The 22,979-nt window shown below is 48.5% G+C and overlaps 2 protein-coding genes across 2 annotated transcripts in view; one reads left to right on the forward strand and one right to left on the reverse strand.

The window, feature by feature from the left end:
- Positions 1 to 60: 60 nt before the first annotated feature.
- Positions 61 to 5,384, reverse strand: TSPAN10 (tetraspanin 10). The gene is made up of 7 exons (XM_061140784.1): positions 5,349 to 5,384; positions 4,885 to 5,004; positions 4,183 to 4,192; positions 3,600 to 4,059; positions 1,256 to 1,658; positions 191 to 193; positions 61 to 117 (listed from the first exon to the last, which is right to left on the reverse strand). The coding sequence occupies exons 1-7, from the start codon at positions 5,382 to 5,384 to the stop codon at positions 61 to 63; spliced, it is 1,089 nt and encodes a 362-aa protein (XP_060996767.1).
- Positions 5,385 to 11,033: 5,649 nt separating this feature from the next.
- The window catches only part of NPLOC4 (NPL4 homolog, ubiquitin recognition factor), a 52,393-nt gene continuing 40,447 nt past the window's right edge, over positions 11,034 to 22,979 (forward strand). The window contains exons 1-3 of the mRNA XM_061144539.1: positions 11,034 to 11,140; positions 15,022 to 15,102; positions 21,030 to 21,142. Of these exons, the coding sequence (XP_061000522.1) occupies positions 11,126 to 11,140; positions 15,022 to 15,102; positions 21,030 to 21,142 (209 nt within the window). The 5' untranslated portion in view covers positions 11,034 to 11,125. The remainder of the gene's footprint in view (positions 11,141 to 15,021; positions 15,103 to 21,029; positions 21,143 to 22,979) is intronic.

The following is a 22,979-nucleotide window of genomic DNA, read 5'->3' on the forward strand; positions in this document are numbered from 1 at the left end:
TCCCCACCTCTTGTCTGGGGTGTATTGTCAGTGGGGACAGGGCCTGAGGGTAGGGTCTGTTCAGTAGGAGTGGATGGCGCAGGCGCAAGTGGCAGGGATGGCGGGGCCTCGGCCAGGCTGAGGGGAGGAAACACATCAGGTGCTGAGAAGGCTCCTGAAGGCCAGATCGGGGCAAGGTGGGCAGCCTCACGTACTGCAGGGACAGGAGCTCGGGTCAGGGGGTGAGAAAGCCTGTTTGCTCCCCACAGGTGAGGATACAGGTGCAGGGAAACTGGGCCCCCGTGCCCCCCTTAGTGTCCACTAAAGCCGGACAGATGCCCACCAGCAACTCTGCAATTCCACTCCTGACCCCACAGCGGGGCACGCTGTCATACATACAGCCCTGCACAAAACTGTCCCTACTAGCAGTCATCTTCTGGAAACTGCCCAAGTGCATGTCCACACGTACGTGGGGCTCTGTTCACACAGCAGTAACTGGAGAGTGACTCTCGAGAAGGGGGCCCCATGATCCCATCTATGTGAAGGCCAGAAAAAGCCACGTGAACTGAAGGTAACAAAGTTCCACCAGGGGTGACCTTGGGGGGGGACAAAGAACCCTGCTGGGGCTGGAGCTAGACTTGGTAGTGGTAGTGGGTCCACAGGTGTATAGGTAAGTAAGAAGCCTCACGCTGCCCACTTAAGGTTGGTGCAATTTACTGTATGAGTGATACATTGCAATAAAACTTACACTTTGCCAAAAAAAAAAAAGGACTCTGGAGAGAGAGGCCTGGGCCTCATCCTTAACCATCACAATGGACAGGAAAGGGGGAGGTGGCCCCAGAGGAGGGCAGGTGCCAGGCTATGGTGAAGACATGGAGTTTTGTAGGCTGGGCTTGGAGGTGGGACTTGGAGGTGGTTGGAAGTGGAGGTCAGAGGTGAACGTTGGAAGTGAGGGTCAACGTGAAATTCAGAGCTGGGGGCTTGGCAAGCAGGATCTCATCCACTTCTCACCCCCCGCTCCTTCTGCCGGCCAGGTGGCTTTGCCTGGCACCCTCCGTGGGAGGCAGATGCTGGCCAGGGGGTCATCGAGGTTAGCTTACACTTGAAACAGCAGTGTTTGCAAGCAAGTGGGCAGTGTGAGGGAAAGGGAACCCTGGGAAGCTGGAAGTCAGTAGGCGGAGGTGGCCTGGGGGTCCAAGGCGTGTGTCCCTAAGCACCCAGGCAGGTTACTCTGACATCTGCCCTGGGAGGGGAGGGGCGGCCTGCAGCCCCAGACCCCAGCGGGGTCTTTCGTCCCCGCTGTTGGTCGGCCCACGACCAGTTTGGCAGAGCGCTGGACACTGGGTCGGGTTCCTGTGGACAGGCCCCCACTCCCTGCTGCCCCCTTGTGGACAGTCAGGGCCCTCACCAGCTGGATGGCCAGCAGGAGCTCCACCCCCTGGACCAGCACCACCCCGATGGCGTAGCAGCCCAAAGTCCGGATGTTACTGTGCAGCCACCGGAGGAGTCGGGGACTGCAGCCCTCCAGATGCACCACCCTCTGGGCCGCGTCCTCGTCCAGGCCCAGGGCCCCGAAGCCGCACCGGTCATTGACAGAGGCTCCGCCTTCCCAGGGGTCGATGCAGCAGGAGGCAGGAAGGCTGCAGGCCTGGACCCCAGGAGAACTGCAGTTAAAGTACCTGCAAGGGCGCACAGTGTCAGTCTGGTGGGCAGGTCCCCTGGTCTGGGACCCCAGTGTGAACTGTCTCTTTGTTTGTGGTTGCTTAGTTGCTAAAGTCGTGTTCAGCTCTTTTGCAATCCCACGGACTGTAGCCTGCCAGGCTCCTCTATCCATGGGACTCTCCGATACTGGAGTGGGTAGCCATTTCCTTCTCCAGGGGATCTTCCCTACCCAGGGACTAAACTCGTGTTTCCTGCATTGGCAGGCAGATTCTTTACCACTGAGCTTCCCAGAATGTCTCCTACCCACCTCCAAACTTCCATGGCCACATACGTGCATAGGCACGCAGGCATGCACATGTGCATGCATGCAAGCATGTGTGCATGCATGCAAGCACAGAGGCATGAATGCACACACATATACATACAGTATGAATCCACACTGGCATGCATGTATAGAGGCACACACATGCACACTTGTGCACAAACACACACACACACAATACCCAGTTCTCTATAATTCATCCCGTACCAGGTAGGCCTCTGCACATGCTTCTTGGCTAGAAGGCACACACTGCACAAGACAGTTGGAGGGAGGCCAGCATTTGATGGGGGCTGGAAGGAAGACGCCCTTGCTCCACAGATGCTGCTGAGTTGGTCTGAGCATCAGGGTTGGAGCCGGAGAAGGGGGGTTGAGGACTGGCAGAGGTTTCTGTAGGGGTCAGTGGGTTGTGGTGGGGACGTGAGGGGTCACACTGGACAGCGACAGGGACAGGAGGCCTGGGAGGAGCTCACAGGGCCTGGAGGGAGTGTTGCTCTTATCACCTGCTTCAGGCGGCCCTCATGTGCCCCTGGCTTTGACTAGGCATCTAGTCAAAGCATCCAGGGCCCTGTGAGCTGCAGGCTCATCCCTCACCACCCCCCGCCCCATACAGGCACAGTCTCATCTCCTCGAAGATTGGGCTTCACTAAGGCCGGGGCTTGGAGACCAGTAGGCTGGGTGAATATAACAACATCAGAAAGGGCTGCCACCAACCCAAAGTCACACATGGCCACCCAGTGAGAACAAGCCTTGTGAGTGCTTCTAGGGTGCCTGGTACTCGGAAGGAAGGGCTCAGCACGTCTCAGGGACTCATGGGTACAAGTGGCTGGTTTTCAAGAGTCTCCATGTGACTCTAAACACACACACATACACACATACATACACACATAGCAGAGGGAGAACTGTGGAGTCATAGTCTAGAGGGATGTCCTGGATTAACCTAACGTGAAAGTGAAAATTGCTCAGTCGCGTCCAAGTCTTTGCGACCTCATGGACTACACAGTCCATGGAATTCTCCAGGCCAGAGTACTGAAGTGGATAGCCTTTCTCTTCTCTAGGGGGATCTTCCCAGCCCAGGGATTGAACCCAGGTCTCCTGCATTGCAGGCAGATTCTTTACCAGTTGAGCCACAAGGGAAGCTGGTGGTGGTTTAGTCACTAAGTCATGTTCGACTCTTGCGACCCCGTGGACTGTAGCCTGCCAGGCTCCTCTATCCATGGGATTCTCCAGGCAAGAATACTGGCGTGGGTTGCCATTTCCTTCTCCAAGGGAAGCTAGATTAACCTATAAGTTATTTTCAATTGACACTGAGATATATTGTATGATGTCCTTACTGGGGGAAAAAAAACAACAAAACAACAATCTCCAAAAATGATTTTCTACATCTGCTATCTGAGTTTCTCCATTAACATCCCTGTGTGACCATGTGGCCCTGGCTGGGCCCAAGCATGTACATGTGCAAATGTGCCCGTGTGAGCATGTGCACACGTCTGAGTATGTATCGGTGAGCAGCCTGTACAGGTGAGTGTGTGTACAAGTGAGTATGGGCATGTGAGTGTGGCCCACCTCCTCTCCAGCCCCAGGGACCCTGCCAGTCACTGTGGGGCTACCCTCTTCCCTCGTGGGCTCCGGGACTCACAGGTTCTGCTGCCAGTCCTGGTAGGAGTCCGCCCCGCAGCACTGCAGCCCCAGCTGGACTTGGTCGATGAGGAAGCACAGGTCTGGGTCGTCTTGGTAGTGGGTGATGGCCAGGTGCAGGATGTGCTCCAGGCCATCCTGTAACCGGCCCCAGAGGGCCACCACCAGGGCCCCCACCATAGCCTCCAGCACCAGGAAGGCAAGGACGCCCCCAGAGAAGCAGCGCAGCAGAAAGGCGTTCTCGCAGAGGGCACCCAGGCAGCCCGCCAGGCTCACTGCGCTGACCGCCAGCCCACCCAGCACCAGCCCCAGCATGGGGTCTGCAGGCAGGGGGGACCCCCAACTACTTCCCAGAGACCCCTTGACAGCCAGGCCCCAGAGCCCGATGGCCAGGGCCAGCAGGCTGAGCAGGGAGAAGAGGAAGTTGGACAGGAAGAGTAGGCACTTGAGGCAGCTGCTTTCTGAGGGGAGCAAGCAGGCCAGGAATCCCCCAAGGCCTGCCCTCCAGGCTGGGTCCTCCCAGGGAGCTGGTCCTGGGCGACTGGAAGTGAGGGGGCTGCTCCTGGTGAGGGGTGGTTCCTGACCTCCAGCCTCCTGCAGAGGAAGGAGGAACAGGGAGGTCTCACCGGTGTGACCCCCTTCTCTCAGACCCTGTGACGCTCAGCTGGGAGCAGGGTCAGAGCCTGCAGGGGGAGGAAGCTAGACAGCAGAGGTGGAAGAGGGCGCTCAGAGACCCTAGAGCCCAGGGACATGGGTGCGGCCATGAGACCAGGGCTCTGTGAGGTGCAGGGCCTCCCAAAGACCCCAGCTTGCCCTCCAGGAGGACCCTCAGCCAAGTTTGGGGGCCCTGGCCTTACCGAGGAAAATAATAACGGGGTGCTTAGGGTTGGGGGGCCCACCCTCCTCTCAGTTCCCCAACAGAGGCCTGAATCACTGATCATGAGATTGGGAGAAGCTGCCAGTTTCATCGATGGAACTTTGTCCCTTGATGGACAGTCTCCACCTCAGTTCTGCCTGCTCCCCAACCCCTCCACTGGCAGGCAGGTGTGGGAGGGCTTCTGCCCCCTCTCTGCAGGGGAAGGGGCAGCAGGCCCTTGAAGTCTGGTTGCGGGAAGAATGAGGAAGCTAAGACCCCAGGCCTGGGCAGAGTCCCCAGTTTCCCAGGAAGAAACAAGCCCTTTACTCCCCACCTGTCTGACCGCATCAGAGCAGAGGAACTAAGGGTTATTGATCAGCATCCCCCAGACCTAAACAAGTCAGTAAGAGCAAAAGGACAAGCTGCCAACGACATCGGCCTTCAGCCCCTTCTGCACCAAGCCAGAGTCCACCCTCCCATCACCCAGATCCACAGGAAGACCTGCCAGATCTCTTGTCTGGGGGCCATACAGGGCTGAGTGGATGGCAGCCTTAGGCAGGGGGCAACAGGGAGATGAGAAGGCCGATGGGGGGCTGGGTCACACAGGTGGGGGGGCAGGGAAAATGTGGGGGTGGCCTAATGGGTGATGGTCCCTGGGTGTGTGCTATCCTTGGGGTGTGGATGCACCCCACGCCATGTTAAACACAAGGGCAAGGCTGGGTCACCTTTCAGGGTTGGAACAGGGTGCTGGGGGTGGTTAAGTCACCTGATTAATAAAGCCTTACCCCAATCTTAGCAGTGGGGCATCCACCTCCCCAGTACACAGCAGGGCTCTGGGTGGGGTAGGGGGGAGAGAACACCTCCAACCCTGGCAGTCGCCACAGCATTGCTTACCTGGGACAGCAGGGGGCTCCTTTCCCCCTCCTCCATCCTCCACCAGGACAGGTGTGCTGGACCCTGGTTTCTCCAGCTGGGACACCAGGCCTGGTGTTGCCTATGGCCCTGGCTGCTCTGTGAGCTGTGAGCCCTACTGGGATGATGTGGTCACAACCGGATCATGTGAGGAGTCATATTTTAGGGCTTAACACAGCCTCTGCTTGTCAAAATGCAGAGAATTCTTCTTCCTGAGCCCAGATTCTTGGCCTTGCTCTCTGCAGGCATGACGTGGGAGCTGTCGGGGGGCTGGCCTCGTGGTCATCGCCAGAGGGTCCCAGTGTGGACAGCCTGGCAGATTCAGTGCTACCCCTCAGCTCAGCTGGAGGATCAGAGCCTGGGCCTCAGTAATAGCCTGGGAGACCAGCCCACAGCTAAATGCCAGTTTATCCTCTGACTTATTCACTGAAAGAAAGAAATTATATATATATATAAATATAAATAGATATAAAACGAATATGAGTTTGAGAAAACTCCAGGAGATAGTGAAGGACAGGGAAGCCTGGTGTGCTGCAATTCATGGGGTTGCAAAGGGTCGGACACAACTTAGCAACTGACCATCATAATTATATACATACATATATAAATATATACATATAATTGTGTGTGTGTGTGTGTGTGTGTGTGTGTGTGTGTGTGTGTGTGTGTGTGCCTAGTAGCTTCAGTTGTATCTGATTCTCTGTGACCCCATGGATTGTAGCCTGGCAGGCTCCTTTGTTCATGGGATTCTCCAGGCAAGAATACTGGAGTGCAGAGCCTTTCCCTTCTCCAGGGGATCTTCCCGATCCAGGGATTAAAGTCCAGTCTCCTGCATTGCAGGCAGATTTTTTACCATCTGAGTCACCAGGGAAGCCCATAACTATATACAAATGTCTGTATGTATATTTGAAGTGCCTTTATTATTTTTTTCACATATCACTGGGTAAATTACATCCTTCTTGGCTTTGAGGTACCCGGGATCCCTCACCCTCTGAGTTTCTCAGCAGCAGGACATTGTCAAGGTCACTATTGGGCCCTGGAGCTTGGAAGGACCCTGGCCAAGCAGCACAGAACAGACAGAGCTGTGCTCCAGGCTCCCTGAGCCTGCATCGTCTTCCTTCTCGGCCTGCCTGCCTAGCTTGGATGCAGTGGGAAGACAGGCTCAAAGCGGGACCCTATCCCCCACCAACTCTGCAAGACCTTGGGCATGAACCTCCACACCTCCTGAGTCCAGCTTATGGAGTCCATGAGACTATGATGTGTGTGGATGTTGCTGTTGGCTGCCGGGGCCCTGAGACAGTGGAAAACAGAGGCTGCCAGGGGCCCCTCTGCAAACACGACTGCATGGCAGGAGAAAGGGTGGTCTCTGGGGGGTTTGTGTGCCCTGTCCTGTCTCCATCATACTCCCCACTCCCTTTCTCAGCTTCCTCTGTTTGATGTTTTAGCCCATCTCTTTTCCTTCCTCACTCACCATTTACAATCCAGCCACATGGGCTGCTTGGTGGGCCCTGATCAGCCTGGCACTCATGTACCCTGACCTATGCCATCCCCTGAAATCTCCTTCTGGGGTCCCATTCCAGACTAGCACGGCCCAAGCAGCACTTTTCATTTTTATTTGCTTTGTTTATCTGTGTTCTTTTAAAATATATATATGTTTTATTTATTCTTGGCTTCTCTGGGTCTTTGTTGCTGTGTGGGCTTTTCTCCAGTTGCAGCAAGCAAGGGCTACTCTCTAGTTGTGGTATGCAGGCTTCTCAGTGCAGTGGCTTCTCTTGTCACACGGGCTTCCCTGATAGCTCAGTTGGTAAAGAATCCACCTGCAATGCAGGAGACCCCAGTTCCATTCCTGGGTCAGAAAGATCCCCTGGAGAAGGGATAGGTTACCCACTCCACTATTCTTGGGCTTCCCTGATGGCTCAGCTGGTAAAGAATTCGCCTGCAATGCCGGAGAACTGAGTTCGATCCCTGGGTTGGGAAGATCTCCTGGAAAGGCTATTCACTCTAGTATTCTGGCCTGGAGAATTCCATGGACCGCATAGTCCATGGGGTCTCAAAGAGTCAGACACGACTGAGCGACTTTCATTTTCACTTTCTCTTGTTGCACAGGAGCACAGGGTCTAGGACATGCGAGCTTCAGAAGCTGTGGCTCCCAGGCTCTAGAGCACAGGCTCAACAGTTGCGGCACACGGGCTTAGCTGCTCCTCAGCATATGGGATCTTCCCAGACCAGGGATCAAACCCATGTCTCCTGCATTGGCAGGTGGATTCTTTACCGCTGAGCCACCAGAGAAGCTCCTATCTGTGTTTTTGCTTCGGGTTCCTCACTAGCTGCTCCCATAAGGACCACTCCTTGGAGCCCAGCCAAAACTCCAGCAGAGGGCCAGCTGAGTGTTAAGCCACTGAATTTTGGGAGGGTTTGTTACACAACAGCATTGTGAGCACAGATGACTGACACAGGGTTTATTCTCTGCCAGGGACTGGTCTGCAGTACAGAGCCCTGCAGTACAGTAGTGACGAAAGCTGACGATCCCCCACCATTGGGCACTTACATTCAAGCACAGGGAAAGTCACAGAGTATGTGGAGAAACAAGTAACTGTGCTGCTTTGTATGGTCATGAGTGTCATGAAGCAAGGAAAGAAAATAGTGGTGATGCTGTCTTGTATAACGTGATCAGGGAGGCCTCACTGTAAGTAAGATGTCTGGTTCCTAGGTTTACACCCAAAAGTATTGAAAACAGGGACTGAAACAAATACATAGATATACAGGACCATAGCAGCCAAAAAAGGAGACAATGCAGGTGTCCATCAATGAAGAATGGACAAACAAAATGTGCTCCATCCATGCTATGAGTATGTGTGCATGTGTGTTGGGTTGCCTCAGTCATGTCTGAGTCTTTGTGACCTTATGAACTGTAGCTCACCAGGCTCCTCTGTCCATAGGATTCTCCAGGCAACAATACTGGAGTGGGTTGCCATGCCCTCCTCCAGGGGATCTTCCTGACCGAGGGATCGAACCTGCATCTCCTGCAGCCCCTGCATTGCAGGCAGATTCTTTACTACTGAGCCACCAGGAAGCCCACCATACTCAGCCATAAAATAGAAAGAAGCTCTAACACAGGCTACGATATTGATGAACCTTGAAAACATGATGCTCAGTGAAAGAAGTCAGACACAAAAGTCCACATATTATACGATTCCACTTGTAGAATAGGTAAAGCCATAGGGACAGAAGGTAGACTAGTGGTTGCCAGTGGTTGGGAAAGGGGGAAATCGCAGCCATGGCTGAATGAGTGTGAGGTTTCCTTCTCAGAGGTGAAGAAAACTTTAGGACTAGATAGAGAAGGTAATTGTTCAACATTGGGACCACACTAAAGGACAGTGAGTTTTCCCCTTTAGAATGGTTAACTGTACGTTCTGTGAATGTCATCTCAATTTAAAAAAAGCTAAGACTCTGTGCTCCCAATGCAGGGGGCCCAGGTCCGATCTCTGGTCAGGGAACTAGATTTCACATGTCACAAGTAAAGAGTTTACATGCTGCAACTAAAGATCCTGGCATGGCAGGATCTAATATCCCTGGTGCGGTAACTAAGACACAGTGCAGCCAAATAAATAAGTACATATTTTAAAAATTAAAAAAAAAAAGGAAAAGAAAAGAACAAGAGGACTGAGAAGAAGCTGAAGGAAGAGAGGGAACGAGCCTTATGGATTTTCCTGGGGCAAGGCCCCTGTGAGGATGAGTTCAGGAGGGTCCCCTGGGAGTGTCTCAGGATCCAGACCCACAATGGAAGCAGCATGGCACAGGCAGAGGGAGAAAGTGAGCAGTCAGACAGTCCCAATAAAGGCCTCAGGGATCCTTGCAGCTGGGATGGCCTGCAGAGTTGTCCCAGACTGAGACATGGGGCGGGGCCTTGCTAACCATCGACTGCTATTGGGCATGAGCTGCGTGGCGTAAGGGACTGTGATCGGGGGTAAGCCAAGTCCCCAAAGTGGAGCTCAGCCAGCGCCACCAGTAGCTTTGGTCCTGAGTGGGGGTCTGGGTCGTGCCCTCGGCACACGCCAGACTAACATGCAGGAAGAGCATTTCAGGCGTGTGTAGTGCTTTAGATGGGAGCAAGCCTGTGAAGTCTGAAGCAGGGTGGCTGTCTTCAAATTCTTCTCCGAGTGAGATGAGGAGATGACAGGTGTTGAGTAACATGCATCCAATCTGACAAAAGGACCACCCAGGCTGCTGTGCTCCTGGCAGTAGGTCAGGGATAGGACAGGAGCTGGAGGTCAGGCCCAGTGCAATCAGACTGAGGCTCGTCTCTCCCTCAAAGGGGACACGCCCAGCGTCATCAATTATTGCATCAGGCTTCAAAGCAGGCTCTCAGGAAGATGGTTGTCACCTCTGGCTCCATCTCAGCCCTGTTCTGATATTGGGTAGCCTTTGTATGAAAGTGTAGTTACCACCATTGTTATGGGCTAAACTGTGTCCCCCTCCCCCCACCCCGGCCAAATTTCTATGTTGATGTCCCAACCCCAGTGCCTTAGAATGAGACTTTGAAGGTAAGGCCTTTAAAGAGGTAGTTAGCTTAAAATCAGGCCATTAAGGCGGGCCCTCTTCTAATGTCCTTATAAGAAAAGGAAACTGGGACACAGAGAGACACCAGGGATGCACTTGTATAGAGGGAAGACACAGGACAAAGACGGCCATCTGCAAGCCAAGGAGAGCGGCCTCAGAAGAAACCAAGCTTGATCTCTGACTTCCGGCCTCCAGAACTGTGAGAAAATAAATTTAAGCCACTCAGTCTGTGGTATTTTGTCATGGCAGCCCCAGAGACAGAACTACTAAAATAACTTTAAAACATTAATGTAATACCTTCACAGTCACACAACGGAGATTAAAAGGTAAGTGGTGTAGAGTAGAACAGCGCGTCTGTCAATGCTTGGACGTGACCACACTAGGAGACGTCACCACCAGGACGCAGTCTTGCCCTTCTGTGTAAGGGATACAGTCAGTATATGAGAAGCAAAAAGAGGCCGTCCTGTACAAGAGCAGGACAGGGTGAGAGAGCAGGATGCGTGTCAGCGGGATAAAAACCACACACCTTGCCCCTTGATAGGAGCAACCCTATCAACTCTTCCGCCAATGTTCGTCCTGAGTCCAGCCTCCTCATGGCCACCGTGTTCTGCCCTCTGAACTAAAGCCTCAGGCTCCCGAAGGGTCTCCCCGATTCTCCTCCTGCACTATTCTCCATTCAGCTTCTAGGAGAATCCTACAATGTTACACAGAGCATGCCCCCTCCATTCTCACCGCTCCAAATACCCCCCTAACACACTTTGAACAGAATTTCCGTTTGACCAGCAGGGCGCCGGGAATGCCCAATTCGAGCCCACGGATCTCTGTCCGTGGATGAGATGCGCTCCGATGACGGTTGCCTCTGGGCTGCACCGCAGCGTCTCTCCACCGCGTGGCCAGCGGAGGGCGCCCCTCCCGCGGAGCCCGGCGCGGGGCCGCCCTGCGCAGGCGCGGGCCGTTGGTGGGACCGGAACCTGATTGCGGGGCCGGAACCTGGTTGCGCGGCCGCGCGGCCGGGGGAGCCCGTCGGGTGAGGCACAGGACGTCGCGGCGGTGGCGGCCGGGCGGCGAAGCTGGAGCGGCGGTGGCGGCGGCGGCGGGAGGCCGGGGCCGGGGCTGAGGCCGGGGTCGGGGCTGCGAGGCCCGTGGGGCGGCAGGCGGCGGCAGCCCGGGGCTCGAGCCCGGACACGGGAGCGGCCACCATGGCCGAGAGCATCGTGAGTGGGGCGGCCGGGCGGGAGGGCGCCGGGATGAGGCAGCATATTTGCCGGCGCGGCCTGCGGAGAGGCTCAGCGGCCCGCCCTCCTCCTCCTGGGCCGGCCAGCCGGCTGTGTTCCCGACCTCCTCTTCTCACTCCTCCCGTCCCTGGCTGGAGTGGGAGACCGGGCGGTCTGAGGGTGTGGGCTGTGCTGGTCTCTCTATTCCTGGTCGCGGGGTCTCGCCGGGCGCGCCTAGAAGAGGGGCTCCGGGTTGCCGGGGACTTCGACCTCTCCTCGCCTCCTGTCCGTCTTTTCTGCCTCTTTGCCGTCGCCCCAGTGAGTGCCTTGTCACAAGTCACTAAAAGAGCATTTTCTATAAATGGGGACCCCCATCCCCGCTAGAGGAAGCTGCGAAGAAGGGAGACGGTGGACTGGCAGATGGCAAGGAGACCTTGACAGCTACCTGTCTGTAAAGGGATGTTAAAAGATCTTATTTTGTACCCGAAATTAGAGATATAACACACGTCCCCTTAAAGTTTTTTTTTGTGTTTGTATTTTTAAGTGAAAATCAGGAAAAAAACTAGCCGTCCCTTAACTTGACAAAAGTTCCTCTCAGAAGTCAGTGTGGCCGGAAAAAACCCAACAGACCAGCTGGACAGAAGAATTTTTTGGTTAACTTTAAGGGCCACTTGGAATTTCCTGGGGGAAGCAAAAGCAGTATGGGGTGGCAAGTCATGTTCAGAACTTGGCCTTGGGAGGGCCTAGAACAGTTTTGCCAGGTGTTGGGAATAGCACTCATTCTCTCTGAATGGTCAGGTCTGCAGGAACCTCTGGCTCTGGGACTTTCAGACTTTTCCTCTAGTGAGTCCTAACTCTGCTCTCTATTCAGGGGCCCTGGCTCCTTCTCTGTTTTGCAGCCTAGAGATGAGCAGAGGTAATAAATGACCCAAGAGAAATGAGTAACTAACTCGTTTCCAAATAAGACTTACCACCAATTGTTGGTAACTCATCCTAGAAATAGGTTAAGAGTTAGCACCCAGATATGCTTCCAAACTTTTTCTTTACTGTAGTATTTTTAACTGAATTGAAATACCTGTAGATAAGTGAGTTGTTTCAGAGAAAGCCACTTTTGTTTCTGTGTATGAGGCAAAGCTCTAGTTGATAGCATGGATCTCTTGCTGAATTTCTCACATTGTGAGGAATTGAAACAGATCATTCTTCTGAAATTTATTTCAGAAGTTTACTTATTTAGAAGAAGTCTTCTAAAAGTTTCTGTGGAATAACTTGATTTTTATCTCACAAATTCTTTGACTCCCTCAAGAAGTATTCTGGGCTCACTTTCTTATAAATAGGGAGACCTAGGTTACCAAGAAGTTAATGTGTCTCTGTTGCCTGGTTTGTCTTTTCTTGGTTATTTTACTTTATAGCCTGTGTCAAAGGCCAGGCCATAACTTCCCTCAGTATAAGTTATGTTTGTCTTTCGGAGTTAAATACTGAGCTTAGCTTGGAAACCTCGACTGCTGTGTCTTGTTGTAAACGAACAAGTAGAATAACTTCTTAAGCTTTGGAACTCTCCAGAAACATGTAATCCTGACCTTTAACTCCTCAAGGAGTAGAGTGTCATGCTCTTGGTCCTAAGTGAACAGTGAAAGCCACAGTCACGACACCCCTCAAAGAGAAGCAGGGCTCTTTATTTCTTAACCTGCCTCAGTATTGGAGACAGATTGCAGAAACAAGTAAGTGGGAGGTTACCTTATGTCCAGGCTGTATATTAAGAAAACATTTTTCTAGATGTTGAATCTACAGTATACTAGAAATCAAAAGTCAAAAGACTTTTTGTTTGTGGTACACACAGATGAGTGAGAAAGTTAGACATGTTATTGAGAAGCAAAAATAAAGAAAATACACTTAACAATTGGGATTTCATAAGGACTATTCAAAACAAAATCTAAAAATTGAATACAATATGGGGGCAAAACCTTTTCAGTTAAGCAGAAGTTATTCAATCCCTCGGTCAGGAAGATCCCCTGGAGTAGGAAATGGCAACCCGCTCCGGTATTCTTGCCTGAAAAATTCCATGAAGAGAGGAAGGAGCCTGGTGGGTTACAGTTCATGGGGTTGCAGAGTCAGACACGAGTTTTACACACACACACACACACACAGAGTTCATGGGGTTGCAGAGTCAGACACGAGTTTTACACACACACACACACACACACACACACACACACACACACACACGTTACTAGAAAATGAGAAAGGGCTTACCTGGTAGTCCAGTGGTTGGGACAGGACTCCTTGCTTCCCCTGCAGGGGGTAGGGCTTTGATGCCTGGCTGGGAAAGTTCTGCATGCTGAGAGGTATGGCCAAAAAAACCAAAACAGAGACAGACAGAGGAAAGTGATTTTTTAGGAAATTTAGGAATAGTTTAGGAAAATCTAAATTATTATTATTTAAAGAATATTTGTTTATTTGGCTACATAGAATCTTAGTTGTGGCGTGTGGGATCTAGTCCCCTGACCAGGGATCAAACACAAGCCCACTACATTAGGACCCAGAGTCTTGGCCATTGAACCACCAGGGAAGTCCCTACATTATTCTTAATATCTTTGATAAAATCGACCAGATCGAAAGCCGTTGTGGCATTTTGTCCTGTATCAATGAAAGCCTTTCAAAATCTATTGCTTATGACATTTCTCATCTGTATAGTGTTATTTTGAATACAATATACAGTGCAGTGTTGCTGAGAGGAAGAACATGAGTATTTCCTGGCACATTCTGTTTGTGGCTCCTCCCATCCCTCAGTTGGTTGGAACATCCTCTGTCTTGCTGGTGGCAGGGCATGCCATTTCATGCTCCCCATTGAGGCAAGACCTCGGATGGTTGGCCTGGACACAACAGCTCACCTTCACTGGGCTTCTGTCAGGGTGAAAATCAAGTCTAGAAAGTGCTGCTCTGTCCAGCTATCTTCCAGACCTGACAACCATTTCATGGCTAGCCATGAAAATACATATATTTAAAACCCTGACAAGTTTTACCATGGTATTAAACATCTTATTTCTTTTCTTTTATTCTTTTTATTGAAAGTAAATAACAAATTAGAAGATTACCTGCAATCCTTTTATGTTTTTAGTTTTTTTTCTATTTTGGCCTTGTGGCTTGCGGGGATCTTAGTTTCTAGCCAGGGATCGAACCCGTGCCCTTGGCTTTCGCTGCGGGTCCTAACCTTTGCTAGTCTGCTAGGGAGTTCCACATTGAATTCCGTGATCTTTTAAAAGTCATCTGTATGGATCTGGGAACAAAGATTTTTTTTTTTTTTTAACAACTCAGTTGCTAATGATTCTTGGGTTTTTTTCCTGCTGATAAAAAAAAAAATATTTGTGTAAACCTGAAGAGAAAAATGTTGGTCTTTCAGATATATTCTTTACAAATAATGTTTAAAAGTTGAGGTTGTGGGAATTCCCTGGTGGCCCAGAGGTTGGGACTTTGCACTTTCACTGCTGAGGGTGTGCGTTCAAGCCCTGGTTGGGGAACTAAAATTCCACAAGCCATGTGGCACGGCCAAATCAATTTATATTTTTTTATTTTATTTTATTTATTTATTTATTATTATTTTTTTTTAATCAATTTTTTAAAAATTGAAGCTGTATTTTTCTGAGTGAGATGATACGAGTTGACTATTAAGGCAGCCCTCTTAGGATGTCCTCCCCTGTGCCGATGACACTCAGACCTCTGCTTCATCTTCTAGAAACATTGGGTTACAATACGCAAGGGGAAAGGTGAAGTTTGACTCTTAAGTTTCGGTGACTCGTATGCTGAGAGACTGCAGATGTTAGTTTCCGTAATAGGCCAGGACTTTCCAAGTCTGCACAGTAACCGCCTTGTTTCATTTACCACAGATAATACGTGTCCAGTCCCCAGATGGGGTGAAGCGGATCACGGCAACAAAGAGAGAAACGGCTGCAACATTTTTGAAAAAGGTACCTGTGGCTTGGGTATTGACCTTTCTTCATCCTTCACTGTTGTTCCCTTCCTAGTCTGTACCTTTTCTCTTTCCCTCATTTTCTTGATTCCTCCCCACTCCCAAGTTTAGTCTCTTGCATTGGTTTTCTCTGTCATGATTGGTGGGACTGATACAGGATCGGATCTGTCACCGCTGACCACTGCTTACTGTTGCAGGACCAAGGGCCCAAAGGTCAGTGTAAAAGGATTTCACAGGAGGAATATTTGTGAGTGAAAAATCAGAGAGTGAAGAACTTGACTCGTCCGGCAAAGGGGAATTATTAACATGTATAGAATGATCCCACTTTCTTCTTAAAAAATTAAGTAAAGCTCCATATACAAATCTGTTATATGAGAATGTGGCTTAAAGAGCATAAGCCAAACCTAAAAGGGGTAGCTCTGGAAGAGGAAGCCAAAGGAAGAAGAGTGGCTTTTGCCTGATGCTTTCATTCTAAAGGTCGGCAAAGCATGGCTCATGGATGGCTGCCTATTTTCATTGGAACACAGCTGCACTCATTGGCTTATGTACTGCTTTTGAGCTCCAGGGGCAGAGCTGAGTAGTTGTGACAGATTGTATGGCCTGAAAGCTGAAAATATTTACTGCCTGGCTCTTTACAGAGAAAATTTGCCAACCTCTACTTTATACATTCTTTATTATTTGGGTTTGTTGTAGATAGCTTTTAACTTTTATAATGATAAAAAAATATCATTTTTCATAAGCAAAAAAAAGTCACAGATCGTTAAAGCCAGAGGGAATTTTCAGTGTCAGGTAGTCTGATCTTTTTGTTTTCACAAAGACGGAAATTGAAGTCTAGGGAATAAGGAGATTTGCTGAGGATTACACTGTCATCTGTTAAGGAAGTCATAGCACTTAACCTGAGAAGTTTGGTTTCTGAAAAGTAGTTTCTATTCTGATTCCAACAGTGCTGCTTAAGCGACCGTATTTACAAGAATAAAAGAAAAAAGACCAGGTGCAATAGACAGCACACAGAAAAGAGAATCTCTGTGTCTTTAAGGACTTTTTAATATCCTGTGTGTGTGGTTAGTCGCTCAGTCATGTCCAGCTGTTTGTGACCCCATGGACTGTAGCCTGCCATGGAATTTTCCAGGCAAGGATAATGGAGTGGGTTGCCATTTCCTACTCCATTTTAATATTTTACTCTTTGCTTTTTTGGTAGCAGCTGACCCTTGTCAGCTCACTCCTGGTGATGGTGCTGGGATACCCTAAAAGCTTGAGTTCTTGAGAGATTGTCTGAGACAAACATTAAGCATTATGTAGCTATTGCTTGGACAGTTGTGGGGATAAATGTGAGATTAAGAGGACTGCCTGCAGTTGTTCTTTACTTTTCCGGGTCTTTGTGATTTGAAAATTTCTTATATCTGTAGTAACCATGTAGAGATATGATTTTGTTTTTAACTTGAGACTTTTGTGCTTGGCATCAAATATAGAGTTGTTGGACAGGTTAAATTCAAATGATTTCAGAGAAACCTAAAAATACAGGATTATTCTGACTTTTATTTGCCTCAGAAGTATCCTGAAATCTAGCGCTCCTTCTGGGTATTTACTTGTTGCCTTGCATAGGGAATATAGATGCAATAGCTGTCACTGGATGTGGGTGGAGTCAGGGAGGTACAGTTTAGTGTTGACCTAATTTCTGAAGCCATTATCACCACAGTAGTCATTGCTTAGGAGAAATTTGCTTGGGAATACTCAAAAACAAACACATTTATTACACTGAGATGTTTCCCCTGAAAATCCTTTCCTCTGATTATACAAATAATATGGATTAATTATAAAAGCCTCGAACAATACAGGGAAGTATGAAGAAGCAATAAAAATAACTCAAAATTTTACTAGCCAGAAATACCTGTTACTGTAGCACATCTTTATGTGCACACATGTGCAGGCACATGTGCACATGCACTCCTGCGTATGCATGTACACATACTTGCACCAAAGTAGGATTGTACTGTACTACTGCTGTTTCAAATCTGAGGTTAAGGAGAAACATTTATGGATCACTAAAGAAAAAAATGGAGAAGGAATTGGCAACCTACTCTGGTACTCTTGCCTAGAGAATCTCATGGACAGAGGAACCTGGTGGGATGCAATCTGTAGGATCGCAGAGTCGGACATGACAGAAGCAACTTAGCACAAAAAAAGAAAAAAAAAACCGGCATGCCTGCATTTTACTTCATATGTAAAGTGCCTTTTTAAGACTGATTTGGAAATAATGTATTTTAATCATGTATTATGCGTTCGTAAAGAGGAAAATCCAACTGAAATTAATTGGATAGGCTCTCCCTGTGACCTCACATTCAGAGTCCAACCTTCCTCAACCATTTTTTGATTCAGGTGACGATGTTATGTCTTATTGAAGGAGTCACTGGCTGCCCCGTCAGGAAGATCAGCAAGCCAGCCTCTAACACCTGTGTTTTAGGTGCTGGTGCTAGGGTGCTCTCCACATCACCAACAAGGCTCAACAGCTGAGATCCCTGTTTCTTCCTTGATTGATCATTGAATGGATTGTTTGATGGCAGTGTTGAGGGGTGATGGTTGTTTAGGTATCTGGGTGACAAGTTACACGAGTCCAGGCAGTGACCCATATATCAACCCTACTGCCCTGCTGACAGAAGTAAGATGCACCCGTTCTAGAGAAATTCACATCTCACCTTGTGATCATTTGTAACCTGCTTTTTTCACTTCACAATAGGTTATGGACATGGCTCTATGTCAACAAATGTAGATTTGTATCTTTTTTTTTTTTAACTGTGATAAGAAAAGTAACATAAAATTTGCCATGCAAACCATGTTTAAGTGTATAGTTCAGTAGCGTTAAGTACATTCATAGTGTCCTGCAGCCATCACCACCATCCATCTCCAGAATTTCTTCATCTTCCCACACTGAAACTCTGTTCCCATTAAACACAAATTTCCTCTCCCTGCCTCCCCTTCAGCTCTGGTAACCACCCTACATTCTGTCTCTGAATCTGACTCCTCCAGGTGTGTCATATAAGTGGACTCATACTGTTGTTGATAATTAATAATTTGGCTATGCGTTTGTGCCCTGTAAGTGGGCTTTGAAATGGCCTTCCTATTGCCTCACAGACTTGCCTGAAAAGTATGTTAACCACTGAACTTTGTTGGCTCCAACTTCCCATCCCCACACTTGATACCCTTGATCCTGATTTACTATGAGGCATTATGCTCTCTAAGGAAATTGGTTTTGCAAGTGTAATGAGACGTCTTGCAATGAAAATCTGTCGTAGAATCTTGAGTTACTGGATCCTTTGAGACCATCTAATGCTTCTCACTGAAGAATTCCTTCTCTGTGAATCATTAGACCATAAACCCCTCCAGGACAGGTTCTTGTTTGGCATCATCTTTCCTCATCTCCAGGATCCAAGGGTTTGCTTCTGCTGCTGTCACTTCCCTGAAAGGGCCCTTACTGAGTCACCCCAGATCCTACCTCTATCCTTTTTTTTCGGCTGCACCTTGTGGCTTGTGGGATCTTAGTTCCCCAACCGGGGATCAAATGTGCACCCTCAGCCATGAAAATGCAGAGTCCTAACTGCTGGGTTGTCAGGAAATTTCCCTCAGTCCTTTCTTAACCGACATCTTAGCAGCAAGTGACTCTGTCCTTTCTCTTTATCATATTACACATTTTTTTTTAACCTGTGAATTGAAGTACCTGCTGAGAGATGCTTGAAAAATGTGAACAGTCAAAAAGACTGATGATGAGGCAAACACCCAAGTCTGAGTTGGGGCAGTTGCCAGCCTCCAGGAACCGTCGGTCAGCCTTCCCACATCCTCACCCTGTCGTTCCTCTCCTGGCTTGATGGGAGCTGCTTCCCCACTTTTCTGTGTTTTACCACTTCTGTGCGTTCCTAAAACCTAAATTTTAGTTTTGGCTGTTTTTGAACTTAAGTGAAATCATGCCATGTATTCTTTTTTGTTACCTTCCATTATAAACATTTGTATTCATCTCACACAGTACCATGTTTCTGGTTTTATTACAGTAGTCACTCACACATCAAGATTATCTCAGGTGTGAAATGAAGTTTTTAAGTTTTTTTCCCTGGATGCACTGCATGGCATGTGGGATCTTAGTTCTTCTACTGGGGACTTGTGCCCTCTGCGTTGGAAGGCAGAGTCTTAACCACTGGACTGACAGCAAAGTCCCAGTTTTTAAGATTTTAACTGCTCTTGTAAGACTCTGCTAAGATTTTTTTATTTAAATGCTTGATGCCTTGTGTTCAATTTTTATATCTTTAGATAAATAATTCAGAGTTCAAAGAAGCAGTTATTTTCACAGGAGCACCATACAGAACCTAGTATGTATATTTCTGCATCTCCCAAAAGTGGGATTCAGCATGTGTGAAGTAATGTTGCTGGCTATTGTATTTGAAAATACTGTTGCTCTCGGTGCTGATAGAAAGCACAGATCTCAGTCATGTGGTCATAGGGATTTCCCTCTGCCCACAGGGCCGCCCACACAATACCCTGCACCACTTCAGAGATTGCCTCACATCCCAGGGGTGCTATCCTAACTCATACAGCCAATATTCCTGGTGCAAGAGTTCTTTCTTATTCTTGGCAATAACTTGCAGTGCTCTGTCTATAGAAAAACAGTATGGTTTTGCAGAACAGATAAAATGCCACAATTTGTTAATTTCAGCTTATTGCTGTTTCAGAAAAACGTCAAAGTCTTTAGTCTTGCCTGTTTCTTTGTCTTTGGCCACACTGCGCAGCATGTGGGATCGTAGGCCCCGACCAGGGATTTAATCCATGCCCTCTGTGTTGGGAGCATGGAATCTTAACTCCTGGACTGCCAAGAAAGTACCTGGTCCTGTTTCTGACCAGCATTGTTGCTCTCAGGATTCTCATGGCGATTCTGTGATGATTTCCTGTTGTGTGATTTGGAGTTCTTATCTTCATGTGTCCTCTGCTCTGAGTTTCTGTCTGGTGTTCAGCCTGAAGAACATCCTCTGGCATTTATTGTGGTGGAGGCTGTGGGCAACAGTGCCCTTGGGTCTTGTCAACTTGAGAATGTTTTCATTTTGCCCTTGTATTTGAAAGGTATTTTCTTCAGATGGAGAATTCTGAGTTGACAGATTTTTATTCCTGCCTCAGCACTTTAAAGATGTTGTTCCTTTGTCTTCTGGTCTCCATTGATCTTTGGTTTTTACCGATGTGATGACAGTGTGCCCAGGCATAGTTTTCTCTTTATTTATCCTATTTTGGTTTTGCTGAACTTCCTGGATTTGTTACTCGTATGTTTTTCATCAAATTTGAGGGTTTTGGCCATTCTTTCTTCAAATATTTTTCAGTCCTAGCCTTACTCTCTCCTGAGGATTATTTGCTATTGCTCTGGAGGTTCCCTAAGGCTCTGTACATTCTTTCAAATCTCTTATCTGTAGATTGTATAGTTTCTAATAACCCATCTTTAATTGACTTTTTTTTTTTGTCATTTCCCTTCTGATGATAAGCCCATCCAGTGAATTTTCTATTTCAGTTGTAGAATTTGCATTTTATTCTATTTTATCATTTCTGTTTCTCTGCCAAAATTCCCTGTCTCAGATGACCCTAAGAGTTGAGCTCCATGTCTTGGCCCCAGACTCGAGTTTCCTTGTAAGAGAGCAAAATAACAAGAGGAATTTGTTTAATGAGGAGCAATTTCTAAACTCACTAGGAGTGTCTGATGTATATATGTGGTCAGGGTAGTGATACTTAAATATTTTGGTATGTTATTTGCTGTGCTGTGTGACTTGTGGGGTTTTAGTTCCCCAACCAGGTATTGGACCCAGGTGCTTAACAGTGAAAGCTCAGAGTCCTAGCCACTGGACCATCAGGGAATTCCCTTAAATATTTTATTAAATCTCTGTTGTTTGGGGCTTGTTTTAGGTCGCAAAGGAGTTTGGCTTCCAAAATAATGGCTTCTCAGTTTACATCAATAGAAACAAGACTGGAGAAATAACAGCGTCATCTAACAAATCCCTCAACCTGCTGAAGATCAAGTGAGTGCCTGAGGGGAGAAGGTGGGGAGTGGGGAGGGCATGCTGGCACTAGTTACCCGCCTGAAGTCACTAATTTCTGCCCTGTTTCCTTCTGCTACTGTGATTACGGTCTTGAACGTGGACCAAAGTGCAGGTGACCGTGCTGCTTGCCAGGTGTTTGGCAGCCATGCCAAATATACAGTTACTGTCGAGCAGATCTGTTTGACTTGCAGAATTCAGGGATATACGTCACAGAGGAGGAGTTATAGTGTGTGTGCAACTGCACACTCAGCTGCTTCACTGCAGAGAAGGACCTTGAATGTAGCTTTGTGTGTAGTTCTGCCTTGAGACCTGCTTGGTAGGTCTGTGTTGTATTTCTTGCTGGCAGGACCCCTGGAATGCCTTAGAATTGATAGGTAATGTCAGAAGGAGTTTCTTGGGTGCAGAGACCTCTCCTGTTTTTTTAGTTTTATGGGAGCACAGCCACATCCATTCGTTTATATGTTTTCATGCTGCAAGGGTAGGGCTGAGTGATTGTGACAGAGGCTGTCTGGTCTGCAAAGCCAAAAATATTTCTCTGTCTGGCCCTTTATAGCAAAGGTTTGCTGACCCCTGTCTGAGCTGTGTGGGCACACCTGCTCACATATCAGTGAGCAGAACCCTTCAGGTCTTTGCTGTCCTTAGGTAGCGGGCAGGGAATTCTCTTATTTGGGCTACAGGTAGCCTGGCTGCTGTGACCACTAGTGAGGGTTGGGCTGGGCTTTGTTGGTACTTGGCTGTGTGCCTTTTACCAGTCAGAATAATAGGCTGTCTTGGCAATCTGTGTGGTCCATTTTAGATTCACAATTAGTATGTCTTGGTAGGGGAAATGCAATTTTAACATGAATTTATTTGTTCTTCAACGGATACTTGTTCGGCACCTGCTCATTGCCTACCGCTGTGATGATGTAAAGCCTTGTCTTGTGTATATTTGTTTCCAGTGGATGAGGGCCGTCTTTCCTTCCAGCTTGCTAAGGGTTTCTGCATCTTGAGACTCACTTCTCATGGGTGTTCCTCGGGTTTGGACTCATACCCACTACTCCTGGCTGCGTGCCTGAATAGTCACCCAATCTCACTGGGCCACTGCACCCTTGTCTGTTGGGGGGTGGGGGCACTTGTGCCGCCTCCACATGGTTGTCGGGTCCCTACACAGGACGAGCACTATGGAAGTGGCAGCTATGTGTTTCAGGGCTATTCTGACGGCTGGATGGCAGAAGAGGGGGGCTGCAGAGTGAAACACCCTCGAGGCAAAGCTGTCCACCTGAGGTGCAGTCACACTTGGAGGGCGTGTCTTTCTGGGTGATCCTGGAGCGTGTCTTTTCAGTGATGGTTGTGATGCTTGCTGAGCGCCATGAGCCCAAACTTGAGAACCATGTCCTGTCACTGTTCAAGACTTAGCTGACCATGTCTGTAAGAGTTGGTCACCCAGGGCTCCTTGTGGATCTCACTCCACTGCCTTTGTTGCCATTTTCACAGTTCAACTGGCTGTTCTAATTCTCTTATTCATTTGTAGGTTCTTTTTTTCACCCTCTGGCTGCTTTAAAGATCTTCGTTGGTCTTGGGGTCCTGTGGTTTCTGTTTGACCTGTCCAGGTGTGGACTCGGTGGCCTGTTAGTTGCTTTGTGTAATTCTACCTGATGTAAAATGTATTTTCTGTATCTGCAGGTGAGGTCTAAAGAATTCTTCCCCATTATCTCTTTAAATATTACCTCTCCTTCAGTCTCTCTATTATTTCAGTGATGACATTTTTAACTTTTTTCTATTTGATTTCTTTCAGTCCTGGCTGTTAACTTATGTGCTCACAGGGGCTTCTTCCCGG

Source organism: Dama dama, chromosome 5, assembly GCF_033118175.1.
Source record: "Dama dama isolate Ldn47 chromosome 5, ASM3311817v1, whole genome shotgun sequence".
Taxonomy (NCBI): Eukaryota; Metazoa; Chordata; class Mammalia; order Artiodactyla; family Cervidae; genus Dama; species Dama dama.

Coding starts and splice junctions, on each gene's coding strand:
- TSPAN10 (XM_061140784.1), bottom strand. CDS start 5,384: ATGGAGGAGGGGGAAAGGAGCCCCCTGCTGTCCCAG. Junction 5,005..5,348: donor GGAGCCCCCTGCTGTCCCAG/GTAAGCAATGCT, acceptor CCCCTGCCTAAG/GCTGCCATCCACTCAGCCCT. Junction 1,659..3,599: donor CAGGACTGGCAGCAGAACCT/GTGAGTCCCGGA, acceptor GCGCCCTTGCAG/GTACTTTAACTGCAGTTCTC.